This window comes from Rhincodon typus, chromosome 10, assembly GCF_021869965.1.
Source record: "Rhincodon typus isolate 14 chromosome 10, sRhiTyp1.1, whole genome shotgun sequence".
Lineage (NCBI taxonomy): Eukaryota > Metazoa > Chordata > Chondrichthyes > Orectolobiformes > Rhincodontidae > Rhincodon > Rhincodon typus.
This window is the reverse complement of record NC_063341.1, coordinates 72,179,062-72,204,281: the sequence shown is the minus strand read 5'-3', so window position 1 is coordinate 72,204,281 and position 25,220 is coordinate 72,179,062. Positions and strand designations below refer to the sequence as shown.

The 25,220-nt window shown below is 43.6% G+C and overlaps 1 protein-coding gene across 1 annotated transcript in view; it reads left to right on the top strand.

The window, feature by feature from the left end:
• The window catches only part of adgrl4 (adhesion G protein-coupled receptor L4), a 105,702-nt gene that overhangs the window by 60,427 nt on the left and 20,055 nt on the right, over nucleotides 1-25,220 (top strand). Inside the window, exon 6 of the mRNA XM_048601554.1 lies at nucleotides 4,340-4,406. Within this exon, the coding sequence (XP_048457511.1) occupies nucleotides 4,340-4,406 (67 nt within the window). The remainder of the gene's footprint in view (nucleotides 1-4,339; nucleotides 4,407-25,220) is intronic.

Here is a 25,220-nt window from a genome sequence, read left to right as displayed (position 1 = left end):
AGATAGTAGGAACTGCAGATGCTGGAGAATCCGAGACAACAAGGTGCAGGGCTGGATGCCCGAAACGTCAGCCTCTCTGCTCCTATGATGCTGCTTGGCCTGCTGTGTTCATCCAACCCTGCACCTTGTTGTCTCTGTCATTATTGTTGTTGATATTAGTCCAGGTGAACAGAAGATTAGCCAAAGGCAACAAATAGAGAGAATGCTGGAGAAACTCAGCAGGCCCTGCAGCATCTATGGAGAGAAAAACAGGGTTTCAAAGAATCCCTACAGTATGGAAACAGGCCTTTCAGGCCAACAAGTCCACACTGCCCCTCAGAACAACCCAACCAGACCCATCGCTCTATATATCCCTGAGCACTATGGGCAATTTAGCACGGCCAATCCACCTAGCATGCACATCTTTGGACTGTGAGAGGAAACCAGAGCACCTGAAGGAAACTCACACAGACACAGGGAGAATGTACAAATTCCACACAGATAGTCACCCGAGGGTGGAATTGAACCCTGGTCTCTGGCGCTGAGAGGCAGCAGGGCTAACCACTGAGCCACCCCATTTCAACAGGTCAAATCTGATATGAATCTTCCTCAGAACACTTCAGGACTCTTCTGAAGAAGAATCATACCAGACTCAAAATGTTAACTCTGTTTCTGTCTCCACAGATGCTACCAGGCCTGCTGAATTTCTACAGCAATTTCACTGATTGTTTCAGATTTCCAGCATCTGCAGTATTTTGCTTCTAATAAATTTAGTCAATGGGAAAGGTTTTGAGGAGGGTCTAACATGAGGAGAGACTTATGAAGGGACTTCAAAACTTTAAGGTGGAAACAACTGGACACATGAGAGTTGGGGTGTGGCAGGAAGTAATGGATGCATTTGGTGAGTTTTGGAGCTGGCAGAGAGAGAGAGGATGGGGCCACAAAGCGATTTGAAAACAAGTCCAACATGTTGTTGAACCTTGAGCCAATATTACAAGTTATGACTATCAAAAGATTTGTAATTATCATAAAATCCCTACAGTGTGGAAACAGGCCCTTTGGCCCAACAAGTCTAGACCAACCCTGAGAGCATCCCCCCCAGACCCATCCCCCAAAAACACACCTAATCTACATATCCCTGAACACTGCAGGCAATTTAGCATGGCCAATCCATCTAGCCTACACATCTTTGGATTGTGGGGGGGAAAACCAGAGCACCTGAAGGAGACCCACACAGACACAGGGAGAATGTGCAAACTCCACACAGATGGTCACTGGAGGGTGGAATTGAACCCAGGACCCTAAAGCTGTGAAGCAGCAGTGCTAGCCACCTGTAATTATATAATAGTTTCATGAACACCAGATACCGAAAAGCACTTTATAGTGTCATGTACTGTGCACAGCGGGGAGGCGATGACTTAGTGCTATTATCACTGGACTGTTAATCCAGAGACCCAGATAACGTTCTGGGGACCTGGTTTCGAATCCCAGCATGGCAGATGGTGGAATGTAAATTCAATAAAATATCTGGAATTAAGAATCTAATGATAACCGCAAATCAATTGTCAATTGTCAATTGTCGGGAAAACCCATCTGGTTCACTAATGCCCTTTAGGGAAAGAAACTTCTATCCTTACCTAGTCTGGTCTACATGTGACTGCAGACCTACTGCAATATGGTTGACTCTGAACTGCCCTCTGGTCAATTAGGGATGGGCAATAAATGCTACCTAGCCAGCGATGTCCTCATCCTGTTAGTGAATAATGAAAAACAATGACAGCCAATGACATGTCGAGACAACATTACAGCAGAGCTAGTGCCACAACCAATTTTCACACAGCAACATTCCACAAGCCCAACCATATGATCAGATAATCTGATTGGCAACGTTATTAGATGGATCAGGGTTAACCAAGACACTGTTAACCAGTGTTAACCAAGATAACTCTTTGTTTCTTCTTCAATGTAGTGCTGAGAGGTCTTGAGCATCTGGTTCAGGGGTAGGGAGGCAAGACAAGATGTTAACACCTCACCTAAAAAGGGTGAACATCCAACAGTGCAGCCCTCCCTCAGTAATGTACTGGAACACCATCTTAGGTACAGCACTCAAGAGTAATGTTGGGACTTCTGAAGTCAGTGTAGCGGTAATGTCACCGGATTAGTAATCCAGCCTCCAGGTTAACGTTCTGGGGACATGGGTTCAAATCCAACTATGGCAGACAGTCATTTGATATCAACAACAAGAACAGAAATTTCTGGAGGGAAATACTCAGCAGGTCGAGCAGCAGTTACAAAGAGAAATCAGAGTTAACATTTCAGGTTCAGCAACCCATCCTCAGGACTAATTTGTCATCGTTCTGACGTTTCGTCACCATGCTAGGTGACATCATCAGTGAGGCCTCCGATGAAGTCACGTTGTTGTACTTCTCTTCGAATTTATACCAGACGGTATAAATTACAAACGGAGTAGAACAACATTGCTTCATCAAAGGCCTCAGTGATGACATTACCTCACATGGTGACGAAACGTCTGAATGAAAACAAGCCAGCTCGGTGAGCAAGTCAACAAACTTACCCCCAACCCGAGCTACAGATCTTTGCTAAAACTTTAAGTTGTTTAGTAGCAGATTAGAAATCCTTTCTTTTCTCTTCCATTTGTCAAAGGTAATTATAGTCTAATAAATAGCATTCTGTATGCTAATGTTGAAACCTGGAGTGAAATGCTTTTGTCCTGAATAGCAGACAGTCAGTCAAATTTATCATCGTGGTCACCTCGTTGGGATTTTATGCATTATAAGTTTTTATGCATTATAAGTTTGACTCTTCTTTATTGATAGTTCTCATCACCACACTACCAGAAGGATGTGGATGCTTTGGAGAGGGTACAGAAAAAGTTTACCAGGATGTTGCCTTGTATGGGGGATTTTAGCTATGAAGAAAGGCTGCTGGACTGAGTTTGTTTTCACTGGAATGCAAGAGGTTGAGGAGTGACCAAATAGAAGTTTGGCCTATGCACTGTCTATGCAACACAGCTCTACTGTGCCCCACACATTATATTCTCGCATTCAACACAGACAGAAGAATTGACCAGTATTGGGACCTTACAGGATCCTAGTGCCTGCGCGTGTATAAGATGATGAGAGGCATAGATAGAGTGGATAGTCAGAGACTTTTTCCCAGCATGGAAATGACTATTACGAGGGGACTTAATTTTAAGGTGATTGGAGGAAGGTATAGGGGAGATGTCAGAGGTAGGTTCTTCACACAGAGAGTGGTGGGTGTGTGGAATGCGCTGCTGGCGGTGGTAGTGGAGTCAGATACTTTAGAGACTTTTAAGCAACTCATGGATAGGCACATGGAGGATAGTAAAATATAGGGTATGCAGGGTAGATTGATCTTAGGAGGATAGTAGGTCGGCACAATATCGTGGGCCGAAGGGCCTGTACTGTGCTGTACTGTTCTATGTCCTATGTTCGATGTTCAATGTTCTAGTCTGGAACTGTCTTCTTGAACCACTGCAGTCCATTTGAAGTAAGTAGAGCCTCAATCCTGTTAGGGAGGGAATTCCAGGATTTTGACATAGCGACAGTGAAGGATCGATGACATATTTCCAAGTCAGGATGGTGAGTGGCTTAGAGGGGAAGCTTGCATGTCGTGATGTTCCTGTGTATCTGCTATGACTAGAAAAAGGATATTGGCAAGTAAGCAGATTTACGAAGATGGCAAGTCAAGATTTCAAGTGTGGGCTAAATTGTCTCATGCAGTCCTTTTTGAGTTTTTGCTCTGACGACGTTGTTGTCGAAAAGGTGATGGTTATTCTTGGATTCGAATGTTGATCAGATGAATTGTTAGAATTTCTTTTTAAGCTTGCTAGGAATTTTTGGCCTTCTTCCCACAGGGAGAGAGAAAGAATGAAAGAGAAGGTTGCTTTCAGTTTGCAGGCCCTGGATTTTTCTCTTTCTGATACTTAATAGCTTTTAATGGTCTGAACTCAACCAATCTGTGGGCTGTTGATAGGCAGAATTTCCTTAACTCAAAAGCCTCTCAGTCTTGAATTCTCACTGCTTCGGAAAACAACGTTGTCCAGCACAATTCATAAAATTTAGAGCATTTGATTTTCAAGTGGCAAAACCTTTTAGCTACATCTGAGCCCAACTTCCATTTCAGATCATAGTTGTAAAAAAAGGAAAATATGTGGTATATCAATTGTTATGTGATTAGGGCAGTGCAGAAAGGAGACATTGAGTGGCTGAATGGTCTCCACCATCAATAAGAGAGGAGGGGAGAAAACTTGTTGGGTTTTGTGGAGAAGAATTGCAGTTACATTTTTACAATTATTCTTGCATTCTTTCTCCCACAGTTGCTGGCTCAGCACAGAAAACAACTTTATATGGAGTTTCATTGGCCCAGCGTGTTTAATCATTTTGGTAAGTTTGAACTTTTGAAATCAAGTAGTGAAGTTTCATCAACTGTTTTCACTGACTTTTCCTCCAAGCTTCATCACACAGCCACCACTTTACTGAAAGGATTGTAATCTCTCATCTTCATCAATAAATGAAAAAACTTTTGGTTATATCTCATTCTCATGGGGTTTGAATCCTTAATTCCAGTGTTACAAGTGAGGGCATTAATTCTGTCACAATGGAATCACCAAAATTTTTCATTTCACAACATTCTTTTGGTTTTATGCTTTTATCTGCTCAACAACTGGTTGTTGATTCCTGGGATGGCAGGACTGACATGTGGATGGAGATTGGATCAATTAGGGCTATATTTACCGGAGTATAGAAGAATGAGTTGGGGGATATCAAATCTCGTAGAAACTATAGTGTTCCAACAGGACGAGATAGGGTAAACACAGGAAGGATGTTCCTGACCACCTGGGAAGTCCAGAACCAGGGGTCATAATCTAAGGATACAGGATATGCCATTTAGGACTGAGATGAAGAGAAATTTCTTCACCCAGACAGTGATAAGCCTGTGGAATTCATTGCCACAGAAATTGCCTAAGGCCAAAACATTGAAGAAGAGTTTTCAAGATGGAGTTAGATATAGTTAGAACATAAGAACAAAAGAACTAGGAGCAGGAGTAGGCCGTCCGGCCCCTCGAGCCTGCTCCGCCATTCAATAAGATCATGGCTGATCCTTTCGTGAACTCAGATCCACTTACTCACATTCTCACCGTATCCCTTAATTCCTTTATTGTTCAAAAAAATATCTACCTTTTCTTTAAAAACGTTTACTGAAGTAGCGTCAACTACTTCACTGGGCAAGGAATTCCATAGATTAACAACCCTCTGGGTGAAGAAATTCCTTCTCAATTCAGTCCTAAATCTGCTCCCTCTAATCTTGAGGCTATGCCCTCTTGTCCTAGCTTCACCTGCCAGTGGAAACATCCTCTCTACTTCTATCTTATCTATTCCCTTCATAATTTTATATGTTTCTATAAGATCCCCCCTCAATCTTCTGAATTCCAATGAATATAATTCCAAGCTACTCAGTCTCTCCTCATAAGCCAACCCCCTCAACTCCGGAATCAACCTAGTGAACCTCCTTTGCACCCCCTCCAGTGCCAATACATCCTTTCTCAAGTAAGGAGACCAAAACTGCACACAGTACTCCAGGTGTGGCCTCACCAGCACCTTGTACAGCTGCAACATAACCTCTCTGCTTTTAATTTCAATCCCTTTAGCAATGAAGGACAAAATTCCATTTGCCTTCCTAATTACTTGTTGTACTTGCAGACCTACCTTCTGTGATTCATGCACAAGGACACCCAGGTCCCTCTGCATAGCAGCATGCTGCAACTTTTTACCATTCAAGTAATAATCCTTTTTACTATTACTCCTACCAAAATGTATGACTTCACATTTATTTACATTGTATTCCATCTGCCAGACCTTTGCCCACTCACTAAATGTATCTATGTTCCTCTGCAAGGTTTCACAGTCCTCTGCACACTTTGCTCTGCCACTCATCTTAGTGTCATCTGCAAACTTTGACACCCTACACGTGGTCCCCAACTCCAAATCATCTATATAAATTGTAAATAATTGCAGTCCCAACACGGATCCCTGAGGCACACCACTAGTCACTGACTGCCAGCTAGAATAGCACTCATTTATCCCCACTCTTTGCTTCCTGTTAGTCAACCAATCCTCTATCCATGCTAATACTTTACCCGTAATGCCATGCATCCTTATCTTATGCAGTAGCCTCTTGTGCGGTACCTTGTCAAAGGCCTTTTGGAAGTCTAGGTACACCACATCACTGAGTCCCCATTGTCCACCTCGCTTGTAATGTCCTCATAGAATTCCAAAAGATTTGTCAAGCATGACCTGCCCTTCATGAACCCATGCTGCGTCTGCCCAACGGGACAATTTCTATCAAGATGCCTTGCTATTTCTTCCTTGATAATAGACTCAAGCATCTTCCCCACTACAGAGGTTAAGCTAACTGGTCTATAATTCCCCATCATTTGTCTACTTCCCTTTTTAAACAGTGGTATCACATTTGCTGTTTTCCAATCTGCTGGGACTGCCCCAGAGTCCAGCAAATTTTGGAAAATTACCGCCAGTGCACCTGCTATTTCTCCCGCCATCTCTTTTAGTACCCTGGGATGCATTCCATCAGGGCCAGGAGACTTATCAATCCTTAGCTCCATTAGCTTGCCCAACACTACCTCTTCTGTAATAATGATTGTTTCCAGGTCCTCACCTACCTTTGTCAATTACAATTAGAACATAGAATCCTTACAGTGTGGAGGCCCAACAAGTCCACACCAACCCTTGGAGCATCCCACCCAGACCCATAACCCCATAACCCCACTAAGCTACACACCCCTGAACACTACAGGCAATTTAGCATGGTCAATCCTAGCCTACATGCCTTTGGACTGTGGGAGGAAACCAGAGCAAACCCACAGAGGCACAAGGAGAACATGAAAACTTCTCACAGGCAGCTGCCCGAGGGTGGAATTGAACCCAGGTCCCTGATGCTGGGAGGCAGCAGTGTTAACCACTGAGCCACCAGGCCACCCAAGGACAGAGTTGGAGATAATAGGGGCTTGTCCAGGATTTGAACCTGGGACCTCTCTCACTTTTCCACACAGACCCGAAGCACGAATCATACCACTAGACCAACAAGCAACAAGTTCTTAAAGCTGAAGGGATCAAAGGGTATAGGGGGAAAATGGGAACAGGGAACTGACTTGGATGATCAACCATGATCATAATGAATGGCAGAACAGGCTCAAAACGCCGAATGGCCTACTCCTGTTCCTATTTTCTATGTTTCTAATCAAGCAGCAATGTGAATGATGGAAATCTGAAAAGAAAATATTTGAAAGCACCAACAATAGAAGCAGAAGTAGACAACATGATCCATAAATCCTATCTATCATTCAATACAACCATTCCTGATCTTAGTGCCTATTCCCCCAGGTCTGCTCCCACCCCATATCCTTTGTTTCCCTGTGAGATCAAAAATGTGTCTCTCCCAGCTTTAAATATAGTCAACAGTGTACACCAACAATCCTTTGTGAATAAGATTTCCAAAGATTCATGAATCTTTGAGTGAAGAAAGCTCTCCTCGTCTCAGGCCTAACTATGAACATACAGACATAGACACACATAAAATAGAGGAAGGACAGGGTTATTTAGCCCATCAAGCCCACTCTATTATTTAACATGAGCATGACTGATAATCTCATTCTGAAGAAGCATCACTGGACTCAAAACATTAACTCTGCTTTCTCTTTACAGATGCTGCCAGACCTGCTGAGTTTCTTGAGCTCGTTCTGTTTTTGTCTCTATTTAAATTCCATAAAGCCATGAACTCCCCATATCCCTTGATGACTTTAGATTCAAGAAAATAAGCTATTGCTTTCTTAATATTCAAAGATTTCACCTCCACAGCCTTCTGTGGCAGAGAATTCCATAGATTCACTGCCCTCTGAGTGAACAGAATCCTCTTCATCTCAGTCTGAAATGCCCTAACACATTTCCCGTGACTGTGATCCTTTATTCTGGGCCCTGGATATGTCCTGTTCCATTGGCAGGACAGATCCAGCAGAGATGCCAACAAAGTGGTATATAATCAGGAGGGAGTTGCCTTAAGTCCTCATCCTGACTGGGATCTGGGTGTGCATGTCCACAGATCACTGAAGATGGTAGCACAGGTAGATAAGGTAGTAAAAAAAGGCCTATAGCATGCTTGCCTGCATTGGAAGGGCCATTGAGTATCAGGTCAGACAAGTTATGCTGCAGCTCTAAAGAACTTTAGTCAGGCCACACGTGGAATATTGCGTACAGTTCTTGTCACCACACTACCAAAAGGAAGTGGATGCTTTGGAGAGGGTACAGAAAAGGTTTACCAGGATGCTGCCTGGTATGGGGGATTTTAGCTATGAAGAAAGGTTAGATAGACTGAGTTTGTTTTTACTGGAACGCAGGAGATTGAGGAGCGACCTAATAGCAGTTTATAAGATTGTGAATGACATGGATAGAGTGGAAAGTGTAAGGCTTTTTCCCAGGGTGGAAGGGTCAATTACTGGGGGAAACAGGTTCAAGGTGCAGGGGGGATGTTTAAAAGAGATGTGCGAGGCAGGTTTTCCACACAAAGGGTGGTGAGTGCCTGGAACGTGCTGCCAGAGGAGGTGGTGGAAGCAGATACAATAGCAGCATTCAAGAAGCACCTGGACAAATACATGAATAGGAAGGGAATAGAGGGATATGGATCCTGTAAGTGAAGACAGTTTTAGTATGGAAGGGCAAAACATGTCAGCACAGGCTTGGAGGGCCGAAGGGCCTGTTCCTGTGCTGTGCTTTGTTCTTCATTCTTACCAATCTGCCGGCTGTAGGTGCAATCCATCCATGACAATATCAGTAATAGTGACCACCGCACAGCCATTGTGGAGACAAATTCCCACCTTCACATTGAGAATACCCTTTGATTTGATTTATTATTGTCACGTGTACCAAGATACAGTGGAAAGTATTGGTTTGCATGCTATCCAGACAAATCACACTTTACATAAGTACATCAGGGTAATAGAACAGAATGCAAAATATAGTGTTACAGCTACAGAGAAGGTGTAGAGAAGGATCAACTTTAATATATGAGAGGTCTATTCATAAGTCTGATAACAGCGGGGAAGAAGCTGTTCTTGAATCCGTTGGTTCATGTATTTTCTGCCCGAGGGTGGAAGAGAGTATAACCGGGGTGAGACGGATCTTTGGTTGTGTTGGGGGTTTTCCGAGGCAGCAGCAAGTGTAGATGGAGTCAATGGAAGGAAGGCTGGTTTACGTGATAGCCTGGGCTGTGTTCGCAACTCTCTGTAACTCTTGCATTCTTGGGAAGAGCAGTTGCCATACCGAGCTGTGATCCATCCAGATAGGATGGTTCTATGGTGCATCTGTTAAAAATTGGTAAGAGTCATTGTGGACATGTTGCATTTCCCTAGCTTCCTGCAGAAGTAGAGGCGATGGTGTGTTTTCTTGACTGTAGCGTTGATGTTGATGGAATAGGATAGAAGACACCGAACAGCACTACTTATATCCCAAACAGTACAAATAGCAAGTGATCAACAGAACTAAGTAAAGTCCCAATCAATGGATAAGCTTAGATAACAAGGTGTAGAGCTGGATGAACACAGCAGGCCAAGCAGCATCAGAGGAGCAGGAAAGCTGACGTTTCGGGCCCAGACTCTTCTTCAGAAAATCTATCTCTGAATGGATTAGCTTTGCAGCCATGAATTCTAGTGGACAATTAAACAACTCACTGGAGGAGGAGGCTCCACAAATATCCCCATCCTCAATGATGGAAGAGCCCAATACATCGATGTAAAAGATGAGGCTGAGGACTTCACAGCAATATTCATCCAAAGGTGCCAAATGGATGATCCATTTCAGCCTCCTCCCATGGTCCCCAGCATCATGGATACCAGTCTTCGACCAATTTGATTCACTCCACATAATATTAAGAAACTTGGACATTCAGGATACTGCAAAGACAATGGACCCTGACAACATGCCGGCAATAGTACCAAGGATTTGTGCTTCAGAACTTGGTGCTCGCCGAGCCAAGCTGTTCCAGTGCAGTTACAACACTGGTATCTATCTGATAATGTGGAAAATTGCCAAGGTAATCACTGTACATAAAAATCAGGACAAATCCAACCTGGCCAATTACCGCCCCATCAATCTACACTCAATCATCAGTGAAGGTGTCATCAACAGTGTTATCAAGCAGCACCTGCTCAGCAATAACCTGCTCAGTGATGCCCAGTTTGGGTTCTGCCAGGGCCAATCAGCTCCTGACCTCATTACAACCAGAGACTTATAAAATTCTAACAGGACTGGACAGGGTAGATGCAGAGAGGACATTCCCGATGGTCAGTGTGTCCAGAACCAACGGTCACAGTATGAGGATTTAGGGTAGACTATTTAAGACAGAGATGAGGAGACATTTCTTCACCCAAAGAGTGGGGAGCCTGTGGAATTCATTACCACAGGAAGTAGTTGATGCCAACACATTGAATGTATTTAAGAGGTGACTAGATATAGCACCTGGGGCGAATGGGATCGAAGGTTATGTGGAGAAAGCAGGATTAGGCTATTGAGTTGGATGATCAGACATGATTGTGAAGAATGGTGGAGCAGGCTCAAAGTGCTGAATGGCCTCCTTCTGCTCCTATCTTCTATGTTTCTATGTTTGGTTCAAACGTGGACAAAAGGACTGAATTCTAGAGGGTAGGCGAGAGTGACAGCCTTCGATATCAAGGCTGCATTCAACCAAGTGTGGTACCAAGAAGCCCTATCGAAACTGGAATCTTTGTGAGTTAGATGGAAAACTCTCCTCTGATTGGTGTCATACCTGGCACAAGGAGGATGGTTGTGGTTGTTGGGCATCAGTCATCTCAGCTCCAAGACTTCTCTGCACAAGTTCCTCAGGGTAGTGTCCTCAGCCCAACCATCTTCAGCTGCTTCATCAATGACCTGCCCTGCATCTTAAGGTCAAAAGTGGGGATGTTTACTGATGATTGCACAAAGTTCAGTATGATTCATGACTCTTCAGATATTGAAGCAGTCCATGTTCAAATGTTACAAGATTTAGATGATATTAAGGCTTGGGCTGACAAGTGGCAAGTAACATTCAGTCCATGTAAATGCCAGGCAATGACCATCTCCAATAAGAGACAATCTAACCACTGCCCTTTGACATTCAATGATGTTACCATCACTGAATCCCCCACTATCAACATCCTGGGGATTAACATTGACCAGAAACTCAACTGAACTCACCATGTAAGTACAGTGGCTACACGAGCAGGTCAGAAGCTAAGAATACTGCAACAAATAACTCACCTCCTGACTCCTCAAAGCCTGTCCACCATCTACAAGGCACAAGTCAGGAGTGTGAAGGAATACTGCCCACTTACTTGTATGGGTGCAAGTTGAACAACACTCAAAAAGCTTGACACCTTCCAGGACAAAGCAGCTTGCTTCATTGGCACCACATCCACAAGCATCCACACACTGCACCACTGAAGCTCAGAAGCAGCAGTGTATACTATGTACAAGATGCCCTACAGAAATTCACCAAAGATCCTTAGATCGCACCTTCCAAACCCATAACCACTTCCATCTCAAACGACAAGGGCAACAGATACATGGGAACACCACCACCTGCAAGTTCCGCTCCAAACTACTCACCATCCTGATTTGAAAATATATCACCATTCCGTCAGTGTCGCTAGGACAAAATCCTGAAATTCCCTCCCTCAGGATATTGTGAGTCGACCCACAACAGGTGGACTGCAGCAGTTCAAGAAGGCAGCTCACCACCACCTTCTCAAGGAGCAACTAGGGATGGGCCATAAACGCTGGGCAGCCAGCGATACTCACATCCCACAAAATGAATTTTTAAAAAACCATCTGCAATAGATGGGACTTGAACCCCAGTCTCTTAGCTGGTGAGTAAAGATGTTACCCCTTCACCACAGGAACTGTAAGGTTTAAGCTACATAAACTGCAAAAAGTGGGCATGCCCGCATTCGTTATGAATGGTACTTTATCTCTGGACATCTGACTTTTAACATGACTCCTTCGATATGGAGTTAGAAAAGAAAATATAGGTTGTGTTCACACAGGACACCCCAATACACTCAACAGCGAGTGAAGTACATCATTACTGATGTAATGAAGGTAAAAACAAAATGCTATTTTGCGCACAACAAGGTCCCACAAATAACAACAAGATATTGATCAGATAACTTGCCCTTAATTATATCAATTGAAAAATAAATATTGGCTAGGATACCAGGAATAACTCCCCTGCTCTTCAGCAAAATAATATCATGGTGTTAGTTTCATTGATGGAATTGCAGAATTGTTAGAGTGCAGAAGGAAGCATCATTGTGTCTGCACAGGCTCTCCAAATGAGTAACTTCCTTTGTGCTGTTCTCCCCTTAAGCTTCTACATTCTTACTTCTTCGATAACTATCTAATTCCCTTCTGAATGTTTCAAGTGAACCTGCCTCCACCACACTCTCAGAAAGTGCACTCCAGATCTTGAACATTTGTTGTGTGAGAAAGATTTCCCTGTGTTGCTGTTCCTTCTGCCAAATTAATTTAAGTTTCAAGTTTGATCTTTCTACCACAGGGACCTGATTTTCTTTCCCTATCTATCTGATCAGAGCCCTCATGATCTTGATAAGCTCTATCAAATCTCATCTCAAACTTCTTATCTCCAAGGAAAACGGTCCTAAATTTTCCAACCTATCTTCAGAATTGAAGTTCCTCAAGCCTGGAACCATTTTGATAGATTTTTTTGTACTTTGAGAGGAAAAGGGAGGCTTAGAAAACTTCTATGATGGAGGTCTCCCTGCATACTATCATCCCATTAAACTCAACATAAAGACTTCTTTGACTGTCTTAACCTCTGTGAAATAATTTCCACAGAGGTCAGTATCCCATCACCAAGTCACCCTTTATTTACAAGTGGAGAGTTATAGAGTCATAGAGATGTACAAAATGGAACCAGACCCTTTGGGCCAACTTGTTCGTGCTGACCAGGTATTATAAATTAATCTAGTCTTATTTGCTGGCTCATGGCCCATATCCCTTTCATGCATATACCTATCCAAATGTCTTTTAAATGGTGTAATTGTACCAGCCGCCACCACTTCCTCTGGCAGCTCATTCCATACATGCACCATCCTCTATGTGAAAAAGTTGCCCCTTCGGGCCCTTTTAAATCTTTCCCCTCTCACCTCTAGTTTTGGACTCCCTTACCCTAGGGAAAAGACCTTGACTATTCACCCTATCCATGCCCTTCATGATTTTATAAACCTCTATAAGGTCACCCCTTATCCTCTGATGCTCTTGACCCTGATCCAACTGCCTCAGAGCAAGCTCTCAGAGTGAACAGAATGTCTGACATTCCTGCTTGTATCTGTCAGCCAGGGCTCCCTGATTGGACCAGATTAACAGCCCCAATCAGGGAATTCATATTCTATGAGATCGACTTGGCTGACTTCAATAACTGCTTCAAGCTAATTCCCTAAAGTTCGTTCATTGATATGAATGATGATTTATTGTCGCTTGTACTCTCCAACGAACAACACAGTAGACTACAGTGAAAAGTTTCAACTGTTGCCACAATCTTGCACCATTTTGAATCGGTTAAGTAAAGAAAGAATAGAGATAAAGCTCAGAGAGAGTCTATCTTCATTCTGCTGCTTCCGCCATGAGTCCTGAGCCCAGTTCCAGCTCACCATCGACGCCTGCGCTGCTCGCTGCTCCACCACAGGCACAGGGCCCACCAGTGTCGCAGTCGTCAGGCGCTTTCTCTTCAATGCTGGGCCCACCTCACTTTCGGACCATCGGTTGCTGGTCCCCTGCTGATCCCATACTTGCCCAGCACCCAACAGCCCCCATCCCATGCCTACCATGACCAGAGGTCCCTGGTAGTGGCTGATTAAATATTTTAGTAAACTGAGGAGACGATGCAAGTGAACAAAGTGATAAATTAGGAGAGTGCCACTTGTGAGTCTATCACTTAAGTAATTGCCTGGAGTACAGAACTTAAAGCGTTGCTAAAAGATGTGGAGGTTAGGTGGATTGGCCATGCCAGTAGTAATGGGGTTGTGTAGGCTAGGTGGGCTAGCCATGGGAAATGTGGGGCTACAGGGGTAGGGTGGGGGAGGCAGGATGCTCTTCGGAGTGTCAGTGCAGACACTGTTGGCCAAACAGCCTCTATGTGCACTGTCGGGATTCTATGTTCCCATAATTCTAGAAGTCAAAGCTTTTCATTTTGCACCCAATGGCACTGGGACCACAGAAGCAGACCTGATAAAAACGGGACATCAATGTATATAACATAAGAAAATGGGGCTGATTGTTTGGGCCATCATTGATGGTTGACTGCCAATCTTAATTTTCAAACCAGCAAGGCAGAGTCTGATTGGTCTGTCCATGGGGATGCAGCAGAGATTATTCTTTAACCCATGAAGAACATGCAATATATGTTTAAAGAAAAGGCACAAACAGTGTTTTGCAATGTTCGTCTTCATAATGACACCGTAACTTCAGTTGACTGTCTAGCAAACAGTGTCTCCATCTAACATCTCACCTGACAAACAGCATTTCCAACAAGGCAGCATGGTCTCACTAGGGAAGGGACAGTCTCGCTGATCTCATCAGGCCATCAGAGTGGAGTTTGAACTCACTGCTCTGAGTCCAAAGCAAGGCAGAGTGCCATTAATACACACCTGCTGACTTCAGCATCACAACTAACCATGGCATCCAGCACTCATTGGATTTAGACAGGTGAAGATCCCCATCCCACAACCCAGGATCAAATTTTAACCTTGCTTCAGTTTGGGCTCTCATTAGGAACATTGATCGCATCATATCATAACATAGAAGCATAGAAAATAGGAACAGGAGTAGGCCATTCAGCTTGTCAAGCCTGCTTCACCATTCAATATGATCGTGGCTGACAATTCAACTCAGTATCCTCTTCCTGCTCCATCTTGGGGCATCGGAAGATGAGCCAGGACCCCATCGGTCAACTCAAAGCCAGGACCCTATCAGTCAGCTCAGAGCCAGGATCCTTGGTCAACTCAAAGCCAGGACCCTATCAGTCAGCTCAGAGCCAGGATCCCATTGGTCAACTGAGAGCCAGGATCCTATTGGTCAACTCAGAGCCAGGATCCCATTGGTCAACTCAGAGCCAGGACCTTTTCGGTCAACTCAAAGCCAGGGCCCTATTGGTCAACTCAGAACCTGGACTCCATCGGTCAACTCAGAGACAGGACCCTATCGGTAACTCAGAGCTAGGACTCCATTGGTCAACTCAGAGCCAGGACCCTATCGGTCAACTCAAAGCCAGGACCCTATTGGTCAACTCAGATCCAGGACTCCATCGGTCAACTGAGAGCCAGGACCCTATTAGTCAACTCAGTGGCAGGACTCCATTGGTCAGCTTAGAGCCAGGACCCTATTGGTCAACTCAGAGCCAGGACCCTATTGGTCAACTCAGAGCCAGGAACCTATTGGTCAGCTCAGAGCCAGGGCCCTATTGGTCGATGTCTAGTGTTGGAGGAGGTGCGGGACCTGCACAGCTTGACCATCTCCAGCTCGGAGATGGTGAACATGGAAGCAACGGTGCTGCTGCCAACAACAAAAAGGAGCCTATTACCAGGAGCTCAGGATAATGTCAGACAGTAGTTATTGAAGGAGCAGAGAGGGTGAAGTCTACAGGCAGGGAAAGATGAACTTCTGAATCTGTTTCAGCTTTAGTAATAACCATTTGCTATTAATTTATTCAGTATTTTACCATTTATACAATTTATTCAATAATTTATTCTGGAATCCAAAATGGCACCAGAATGTGGCGGCATTGTCCACTTTTCACTGCACCTCGGTACAAGTGATAATATATATTAGAATTCAAATTAAGTTTATTGTCATGTGTACTCAAGTACAGGAGAACAGTGAGAATTTTACAATGTTGCCGTATAGTGCCATTTTAGGTACAAAGTACCCAGGTGCAAATCTTAGATACAAAACTGAGAAATAAAGAAAAACTAAGTCACATTTCCTTACAACGTTTCATAGTATTCTTAGAAAATAAGAAATAAAGTTAAAAGGATAAACAACTAAATAATTAAATAAATCTTCTCTCCATTCCCTTCCATCCTTTTAGCCCTGAGACCTATAATCCCTTCTTGAAAACATTCAATGTTTTGGTCTCAAAAACTTTCTGAGGAGGACTCTCTGGGTGAAGAAATTTCTCATCTCAGTCCTAAGCAGCAACCACTCCCCCACCCCCAAACCCCTCCATCCCGGTCTCCTCACATACCACCCATGGTTCTGGAATGTGTCTTTTTTTGTGTGTGTAAGCTGAGTTTCTTCGTGGTCGGTTTCCTTTTGTGGTCCCACCAACAACTCCAGCCCCTACAACCCTGCCCCATGTGGAATCTGTTTTCTTTTACTTCAGAGAAGAAAGGAATCCTGCAGTGCAAGCTTCATTTTTCTAGCCCCCATTCTTGTTGACTGAAAATTTAAGAAAGGTCTTCCCCTGTGGGAGGCTATCCTCAGATAAGTTCTCTACAAGGATGAGCTGAATCATTCTGGACAAAATGACCATTTCAATACCTGCCTGGATAATATGAAAAAAAAAATAATTCCAGCTGAGCAAGTTGATGTCGAGGGATGGAGCAATATATTGCATTCCAAGGAGAATATTCAGGCCTGACATTGATATTAAAATTATTTATTTAACAAGTCAGCTTCCTTTATCAGTCAATAGACCTCTATTCAAGTTAAAGGAGTAGAATCATACAGTCGAAATTTTGGGTCTGGACCCTTCTTCAGAAGAATGGTCCCAACCCAAAACGTCAACTTTCCTGCTCCTCTGATGTTGCCTGACCTGTTGTGTTCATCCAGCTCCACACTGTGACTCTGACTCCAGCATCTGCAGTTCTTGCTATCTCCGAGTCATAGAGTCTTAGAGATGTACAGCACAGAAACCGACCCTTCGGTCCAACTCGTCCATGCTGGTCAGATATCCAATATAAATCTAGTCCCATTTGCCAGCATTTGGCCCATTTCCCTCTAAACCCTTCCTCTAAACCCTCGCAAATGTGAGGTGATGCATTTTGGAAGATCCAATTCAAGAGCGAACTATAGGGTAAATGGAAAAGCCCTGGGGAAAATTGATGCACAGAGAGATCTGGGTGTTCAGGTCCATTGTACCCTGAAGGTGGCAATGCAGGTCGATAGAGTGGTCAAGAAGGCATACGGCATACTTTCTTTCATCGGACGGGGTATTGAGTATAAGAGTTGGCAGGTCATGTTACAGTTGTATAAGACTTTGGTTCGACCACATTTGGAATACTGCATACAGTTCTGGTCACCACATTACCAAAATGATATGGATGCTTTGGAGAGGGTGCAGAGGAGGTTCACCAGGATGTTGCCTGGTATGGAGGGCATTAGCTATGAAGAGAGGCTGAGTGGATTAGGATTATTTACATTAGAAAGACGGAGGTTGAGGGGGGACCTGATTGAGGTCTACAAAATCATGATAAGTATAGACAGGGTGGATAGCAAGAAGCTTTTTCCCAAGTCGGGGACTCAATTACTAGGGGTCATGATTTCAAGGTGAGAGGGGAAAAGTTTAAGGGAGATATGCATAGAAAGTTCTTTACGCAGAGGGTGGTGGGTGCCTGGAACACGTTGCCAGCGGAGGTGGTAGAGGCAGGCACGATAGCGTCATTTAAGATGTATCTAGACAGATACATGAATGTGCAGGGAGCAGAGGGATACAGATCCTTGGAAAATAGGCGACAGGTTTAGATAGAGGCTCTGGATCGGCGCAGGCTTGGAGGGCCGAAGGGCCTGCTCCTATTCTGTAATTTTCTTTGTTCTTCTTTGTTCTTTATTCATATACCATACAGATGCCTTTTACATGTTGTAATTGTACCAGCTCCACCACTTCCTCTGGCAGCTCATCCCATACATGCATCACCCAGGAAAGAATGCAGAAGGGATTGGGGGAGGTGGTGGCCTAGTGCTATTATTGCTGGAATGTTAATCTAGAGGCCCAGTTAATGTTCTGGGGATCTGGGTTCAAATCCCCTTGCAGCAGATGGTGGAATTCAAATTCAAAAAGAGACCTCAAGTTAAGAATCTAATGATGACTGTGAGTTGATTGTCAGGAAAAACCCTTCTAATTCACTAATGTCCTTCAGGAAGGGAATTGTCATCCTTACCTGGTCTGACCTACATGTGACATTAGACCCAATGCAATGCAGTTGACTTTTAACTGCCCTCTGGGCAATTAGGGATGGGCAATAAATGCTGGCTGAGTCAGAGATGCTGTCATCCCATCAATGAATAGAGGAAAAATTTATATGAACAATTCCAGGGATAAGAAAATTCCATGATGAGGATAGATTGAAAAAGCTGAGACTTGATGCAAAATTGAATAGGAAACAGAGAGTACTGGTAAATGGGTGTTTTTCTGTCTGGAGGAATGTTTATAGTGGAGCTCCCAGTATTGATATTGAGATTCTTGCTTTCCTGATGTTAAAATAGATCTAGGTTTAGGTGTGGAGGGGACAGTTTCAAAGTTTGTAGAGACACAAAATGTGGGAAAATTGTAAACTGGGGGAAAGACAGTGTAGAAAGGGCATTAATGCATTGTTGGTGAGAGTGGATAGAAAACAGATGAAATTCAATTTGGAGAGGTGAAATTTGATACAAAGAACATGGAGAGGCAGTACAAAATAAAGAATACTATTTCAAAGAGTTTGTAGGAGTACAGAAGCCTGGTTTATATGTTAGTAAGTCCTTAAAGGTAGCAGGACAGGTAGAGGGAGCTGATAACAATGCATACAGTATTCTATGCAACATTAATAGGGGCATAGAGTACAAGAACAAGAAGGTTATGTCGAACTTGCATAGAACACAAGTTTGACCTCAGCTGGAGTACTGTGTCCAGTTTTGGGTGCCACACTACAGGAAGGATGTGAACGCATTGGACAGAGTGCAAGAAAGATTTATAAGTATAATTCTACAATGAGGCGCTTCAATTATGAGGAAAGATTGGAGAAGTTGGGACTTGGAGGGGAAAGCTAAGAGGGGATTTGAAGGAAGTTTAAAATTCAGGAAAGGTCTGGATAGAACAGATTAGGAGAAACTATTCCCACTCCTAAATGGATTGGGAACCAGACAGCACACTTTTAGAGTGTTTTTCCAAACAAAGCAAATGTGAGGTGAGAAAGACTCAACAAGGTGGGTCTGGAATACACTGTTTGAAAATGAAGTGGAGGCTGTTTCAAAGGAAACATTGAAGAGGGCATTGGATAATTATTAAATTGTAAGCAGTATGCAGGGTTGTGGAGAAAAGGCAGGAGATTGGCATTAAGTTAGTTTGGAAAGCCAGTGTAGAAATAATGGACTGAGTGTCCTCTTTCTGCATTGTAACATTTCTGGGGTGATGGATTACTCACGCAGGGACATTACCAACACACCATCACCATTTCCCCTGACTAAACACCAATCCTAGCGCTCCGCTAAAATGTGAATGGGCAAGATTTGTAAACACCATTCTTCAACGAGTTTCCCATCTGCTGGGGGATTAATTTTGCTGTGGGTGTAATATTCATGAGATGGAAGCGCAGCGCTGTCTGCAAAATAAAATGAGAAAAGCGAGAGGCATAAGTTTTCTTGTATTAATATGGATAGATACAGCTGAAATATGTCAAAAGCTTACTCTAATTGTGGCTCTACATTACGGTGCCAAAAGTGCCAAGGGTTTTTTTCGCTGGGTGTATCAGGGGAAGGTGTCACTTATCTTTGTCAAAGAGAACTAATTATCGCAGAGAGATGATGCTAAAAATAATCCATGGGTTTTTATTTAGCACAGTTAGAACAGCTGCAAATCATCAAGACTTTCCACCCCTAACCTCATTCTCTTATTCAGTCATAGGATGCGGGTGTCTCTGGCTGGGGCAACATTTATTGCTCATTCCTCGGTTGCCCTTGAGAAGCCGGTGGTGCTGAGCTGCCTTGCCGAAACGCTGTGGTCACATGACATCAGTGCACCTACAGCGCTGTTAGGGATGGGTTACCAGGATTCTGACCCAGCCACAATAAAGGATGCAGTTCCCGTGTCAAGATGACATGTGACTTGGAGGGGAAACTGATCCTACTGCAGCCTGAAATCGCAAGTGCATCATCAGATTGCCCTTGTTTAATTATTCCCCGTTGAATCATTTGTTGTGACCTGCCCACAGATTTCACTCAGTGCACAAAGCTTCTTCATCAGATGATTAACCCCTCCCTGGCCCTACCGCCCTTCCATGTCTCTGTAATATTCTCCATTTTTACTGTTATTTTAATTCTCTCATGGGACGTGGGAGTCGCTGGCTGGCCAACATTTATTGCCCGTCCCTAGCTGCCCTCGAATTGAGTGGTTTGCCAGGCCCTTTCAGAGGGCAGTTCAGAGTCAACCACATTGCTGTGGGTCTGGAGTCATGTGTAGTCCAGACCAGGTAAGGATGGCAATTTCCTTCCCTAAAGGACATTAACAAGCCTGATGGGTTTTTCCTGACAATCGACAATGGTTTCATGGTCAGCGGTAGATTCTAAATTCCAGATTCTTTTTATTGAATTAAATTCCACCATCTTCTGTGGGGGGATTTGAAACTGGGTCCCCAGACAATTTGCTTATAGTACTCCAAGATCACACACACATACAATTCGTACTTCATTCCAGCCTTAGCTCCGGAATTCCTTCCCTTAACTTCTTCACCTCTCTGTCTTTCTACCTCTCCCTTTCTCTGCTTCTTTAAGACACTCCTTAAAACCCTCCTCTTCGGCCAATCCTTAGACCACCCTCCCGATACATGAAATAAAAACCGATAGTGCTGCAGGAATTTAGCAGGTCTGGCAGCATCTGTAAGGAGGGAAACAGAGTTAATGCTTTGAGTCTGATGTGAATATTCTTCCAAACAAAAAGGCTCAAAATGTTAACTCTGTTACTCTGTAGAGATGCTGCCAGACCTGCTGGGTTTCTCCAGCACTTGCAGTTTTTACTTCAGCTCTACAGCATCTAAAATATTTTGCTTTTACTGTCCTAATTATGTGGTAAGGTGTGAATTTTCATCAAATGTTCCTCTCTTTATTGCAGGACAAGGTGACATACAATAGATAGGTGCAGCAGAGACTCATGGGTGGATTGCGTTGAACCTAGGGTGGGGATGGTGCTGAGGAGAAACAAAGGCTGCCTCTTAGGCTCTGGTCATCTTGATGTTGACTGTATGTCCCTTCTTAATGCAGATATTCCAAGTCCACTTCATTCTCATCCTACAATCTATTGTCGTCTGCAGATTGGAGCTGGTGGGACTTGCTTCCATACAGCACTCCCAGCTTGGCACAGGGTCACATGCTGAGCTTGCAGCCCAACATTTACAATGGGGAGGTGATGGCCAGCTCTAGGCGAGTACTGGAGAGTGCTCAAGACCAAGTGGGAGCAAGAAGGAACATAGGACTGTTTGGTGGAGTGGTAATGGAGGCTTGCAATCCACTGGCCTGGGTTCATTGTTTTGGATCATGGGTTCAAATCCCATGATGGCAGCTGGTAAAATTAAAATTCAGTCAGATCTTGAATTGACTATTGTTTGCAGTAGTGGTAACTATGAAGATTTCACAATTATTGTAAAAAGCTATCTCGTTCATTAATGTCCTTTAGGGAAGCAGATAGAGTCATAGAGTCATACAACATGGAAACCAACCTTTTGGTACAACTCGTCTGCATTGACCAGATATCCAAAACTTATCTAGCCCCATTTGCCAGCATTTGGCCCATATCCCTCTAAACCCTTCCTATTCATGTACCCATCCAGGTGTTGTAACAATGTTATAATTGAACATACCTCTGTCACTTCCTCTGGTGGCTTATTCCATACACGCACCACCTTCTGTGTGAAAAAGTTACCCCTTAGGTTCCTGTTAAATCTTTCCTGTTTCACCTTAAACTGTGCCCTCTAATTTTGGACTCCCGTACCCTGAGAAAAAGACCTTGGATATTCACTGTATCCATGCCCCTCATGATTTTATTAATCTCTATAAGGTCACCCTCAGCCTCCGACGCTGCAGGGAAAATAGCCCCAGCCTATTCAGCCTCTCCCTATAGCTGAAATCTTCCAGTCCCGGCTACAGACTTGTAAATCTTTCCTGCACCCTCTCAAGTTTAGCAACATCTTTCCCATAGCAGGGAGACCAGAATTGTACACAGTATTCTAGAAGTGGCCTCACCAATGTCCTGTATAGCCGTAACATGACATCCGGCTCCTATATCTAATGCACTGACGGAAGTCATTTTCTACTATTATCTGAAGCATTATGATACAAAAATCATTGTCCACGGACATTTATCAACCTCGTTTCCAAGAAATCTCTTCTTCCACAAAACCTGGTCTAGCAATGTCTCCTTTCTTGTTTAACTGGACACATATTACCGTAGAAAATTCTCCTGAACACAAAATCAAGGAATGATTGTTCTTGTTAATCCTTAATCTGATCTATATACAGGTAACGGTCACATAAAGGGGAGTAAAAGACAAATTAATGCTCTGAAGTCATGAGTTCAAACCCATCCTGGAAGCTGGTAGAATTTAAAATCAATTAATAAATCTGAAATATAAAACTGGTTTCAGTAATTTTGACCAATGATTAATTATCACATAAAAACTAATTTGGTTCACTCATGCCCTGTGGGGAAGGAAATCAGCCATCCTTACCCGGTCTAGCCTATATGTCACTCCAGACTTTCGGTGATGTGCATGACTCAGGCTGCCCTCAGAAACGGTCAGCAAGCCTCTCAGTTTCAGGGCAACTAGAGTTGGGCAATCATAAAAAAAAATATTGAGTGCAACAAAGGGATACCCCAAAGGTTTTAGGAGCAGCACAAAGGTGTTCTGCGCTACTTTGTGATCACATCCAATTCAGGCTGATAATGTCAAATGCAATAATCCATATCTAACAGGAAGAGTTACAAAGGAAGATTGGATAATTCAGAGCTGAGTCATAGACTCGTCTATCTGCAATGTGAGACATAACGCCAGTATAGTTATACATAGTGCTGATTGGTTAGTTCGGATGGCTAGAGCATAATATAAAATTCCAATGGTAAGGATTCAATCCCATTGTGGCAGTCATGGAGGCCTGTCTCCTTCCTTTACTCCACTTTTGTTGCCTCACAATTTATATATAACCAGTTGTTTCCCATCAATTAATACAGATTTTCTGATGAAGGGTCTAGGCCCGAAACGTCAGCCTTCCTGCTCCTATGATGCTGCTTGGCCCGCTGTGTTCATCCAGCTTTACACCTTGTTATCTCAGATTATGATGGTCCTTAATTGACCACAATCAACCCTAAATACTTTCCATCACAAGTTCCAACTTGTAATGTCTCTGCCTTGCCTCATTTCATTTGTTGCTGAATCAATCATTCTTTGGTTACTTTGCAGACTTGACTATTTCAATGTTTGTCTGGTCTTTTCGTTCTCCTATAAATGTGGGTTCATGCAAAACCTTGCTACCCAAATCCTAATTGGCACTTACTATTAAACCCTAATCCTTGATGTTCACTGACCTACGTTGGCTCCTGGCCTAGCAATACCTCAGTGTTAAGATTCTCATCTTTGTTTATAAATCCTTCCATAGCCTCTCCCACTCCTTATTTCCAGCCCTATGGCCTTCCAAGCACTCTACGATTCTCCAGTTCTTGTCTCTCATCCATGACGCTCTGATGTAGTTGGTTTAGACATCTTACTAAACTCGAGCAGTTCTAAAAACATAAATATATAAATGTTACTCTATACTGAGCTCAAGAGCATCTTTAGCTTTTAAGCTTAACCCAGTCAAAATCATCTAATTCCAAATTGAGCTGGAGTTATACGGAGCCTGTTCTGAGGCTAAAAGAGTGTGGGATTAGTTTGTGGACAGTCTGATGCCTGTTGACTACAAGTGCACACTGAAGAACCAAGATGAGGACCACACTGGGCCACTGAGCACACTTCCAAGAACAGCGATCTTATTGGTGGACTCCTGATCCCAATGGTTGGACTTGCGATCGAAAGGATGGGTGCTGGAATCCCATGATGGCAATATGAGATCTTGAATTGAGGTTGGGAGGAAAATAGAGATGAAAAGCTGGTGTCAGTACTAGTGAAGGTAAAAGGATGGGGTTGTTATAATCGGTTCACTGTTGTCATAAAGCTATGGAAACCATCGTCTTCTTATCTGAATTTGAAAACTTCTATCAAATCTCCTCTTAGCCTTCTCCTCTCCAAGGAAATCAATCCCAAATTCTCCAATCTGTCTTGGTGCGTGTATGGAATGAGCTGCCAGAGGAAGTGGTACAATGTTTAAGAGGCATCTGCATGAGTACATGAATATGAACGGTTTAGAGAGATATGGGCCAAATCCTGGCAAATGGGACTGGAACAGTTTAGGATATCTGGTCAGCGTGGACAAGTTGGACTAAAGGGTCTGTTTCCATGCTGTGCAACTCTATGAGTCTATGACTCCATCTTCCGTTCTCAACACTTTCTCCAATGTGTTCATGTCCCTCCCGAAGCTGGAGGGAGGGGAAGTTCAGCTTCATTAGCTTCAGCCTCCATCACTCATCCCCATCATCACCCCCAGCCTGGTGCCCTCAGTGGCACACACACAGAGAGACACTTTGTGTGGCGTGTGACAGTCAGCTGACCATTATGGTGGCCATTGTGGATAATCACGCTGATGAGTGAAGGTATTCAAAAGTTGGATTCTTCTACCACAGTGGGAAATTATGCAAAATTTCCTTTTCTTATGAGGGCATTTTTTAAGTTCATTCATGAATGTGGGCATCACTAGCTAGGCCAGCAATTACTGCTTACTCCTGATTGCCCAGAGGCCTGTTAAGTGTCAACCACATTGCTGTTGATCTGGAGTCACACGTAGGCCAGACCAGGTAACGACAGTAGATTTCCTTCCCTAAAGGACAATAATGAACTAGATGGGCTTTTCCTGGCAATCGACAATGGATTAATGGCCATCATTAGACACTTACTTCCAGAGTTTTATTGAATTCCACTATCTGTCATGGCAGGATTTGAACCCAGTTCCCCAGAGCATTTGAGATAGTAGGAACTGCAGATGCTGGAGAATCCGAGACAA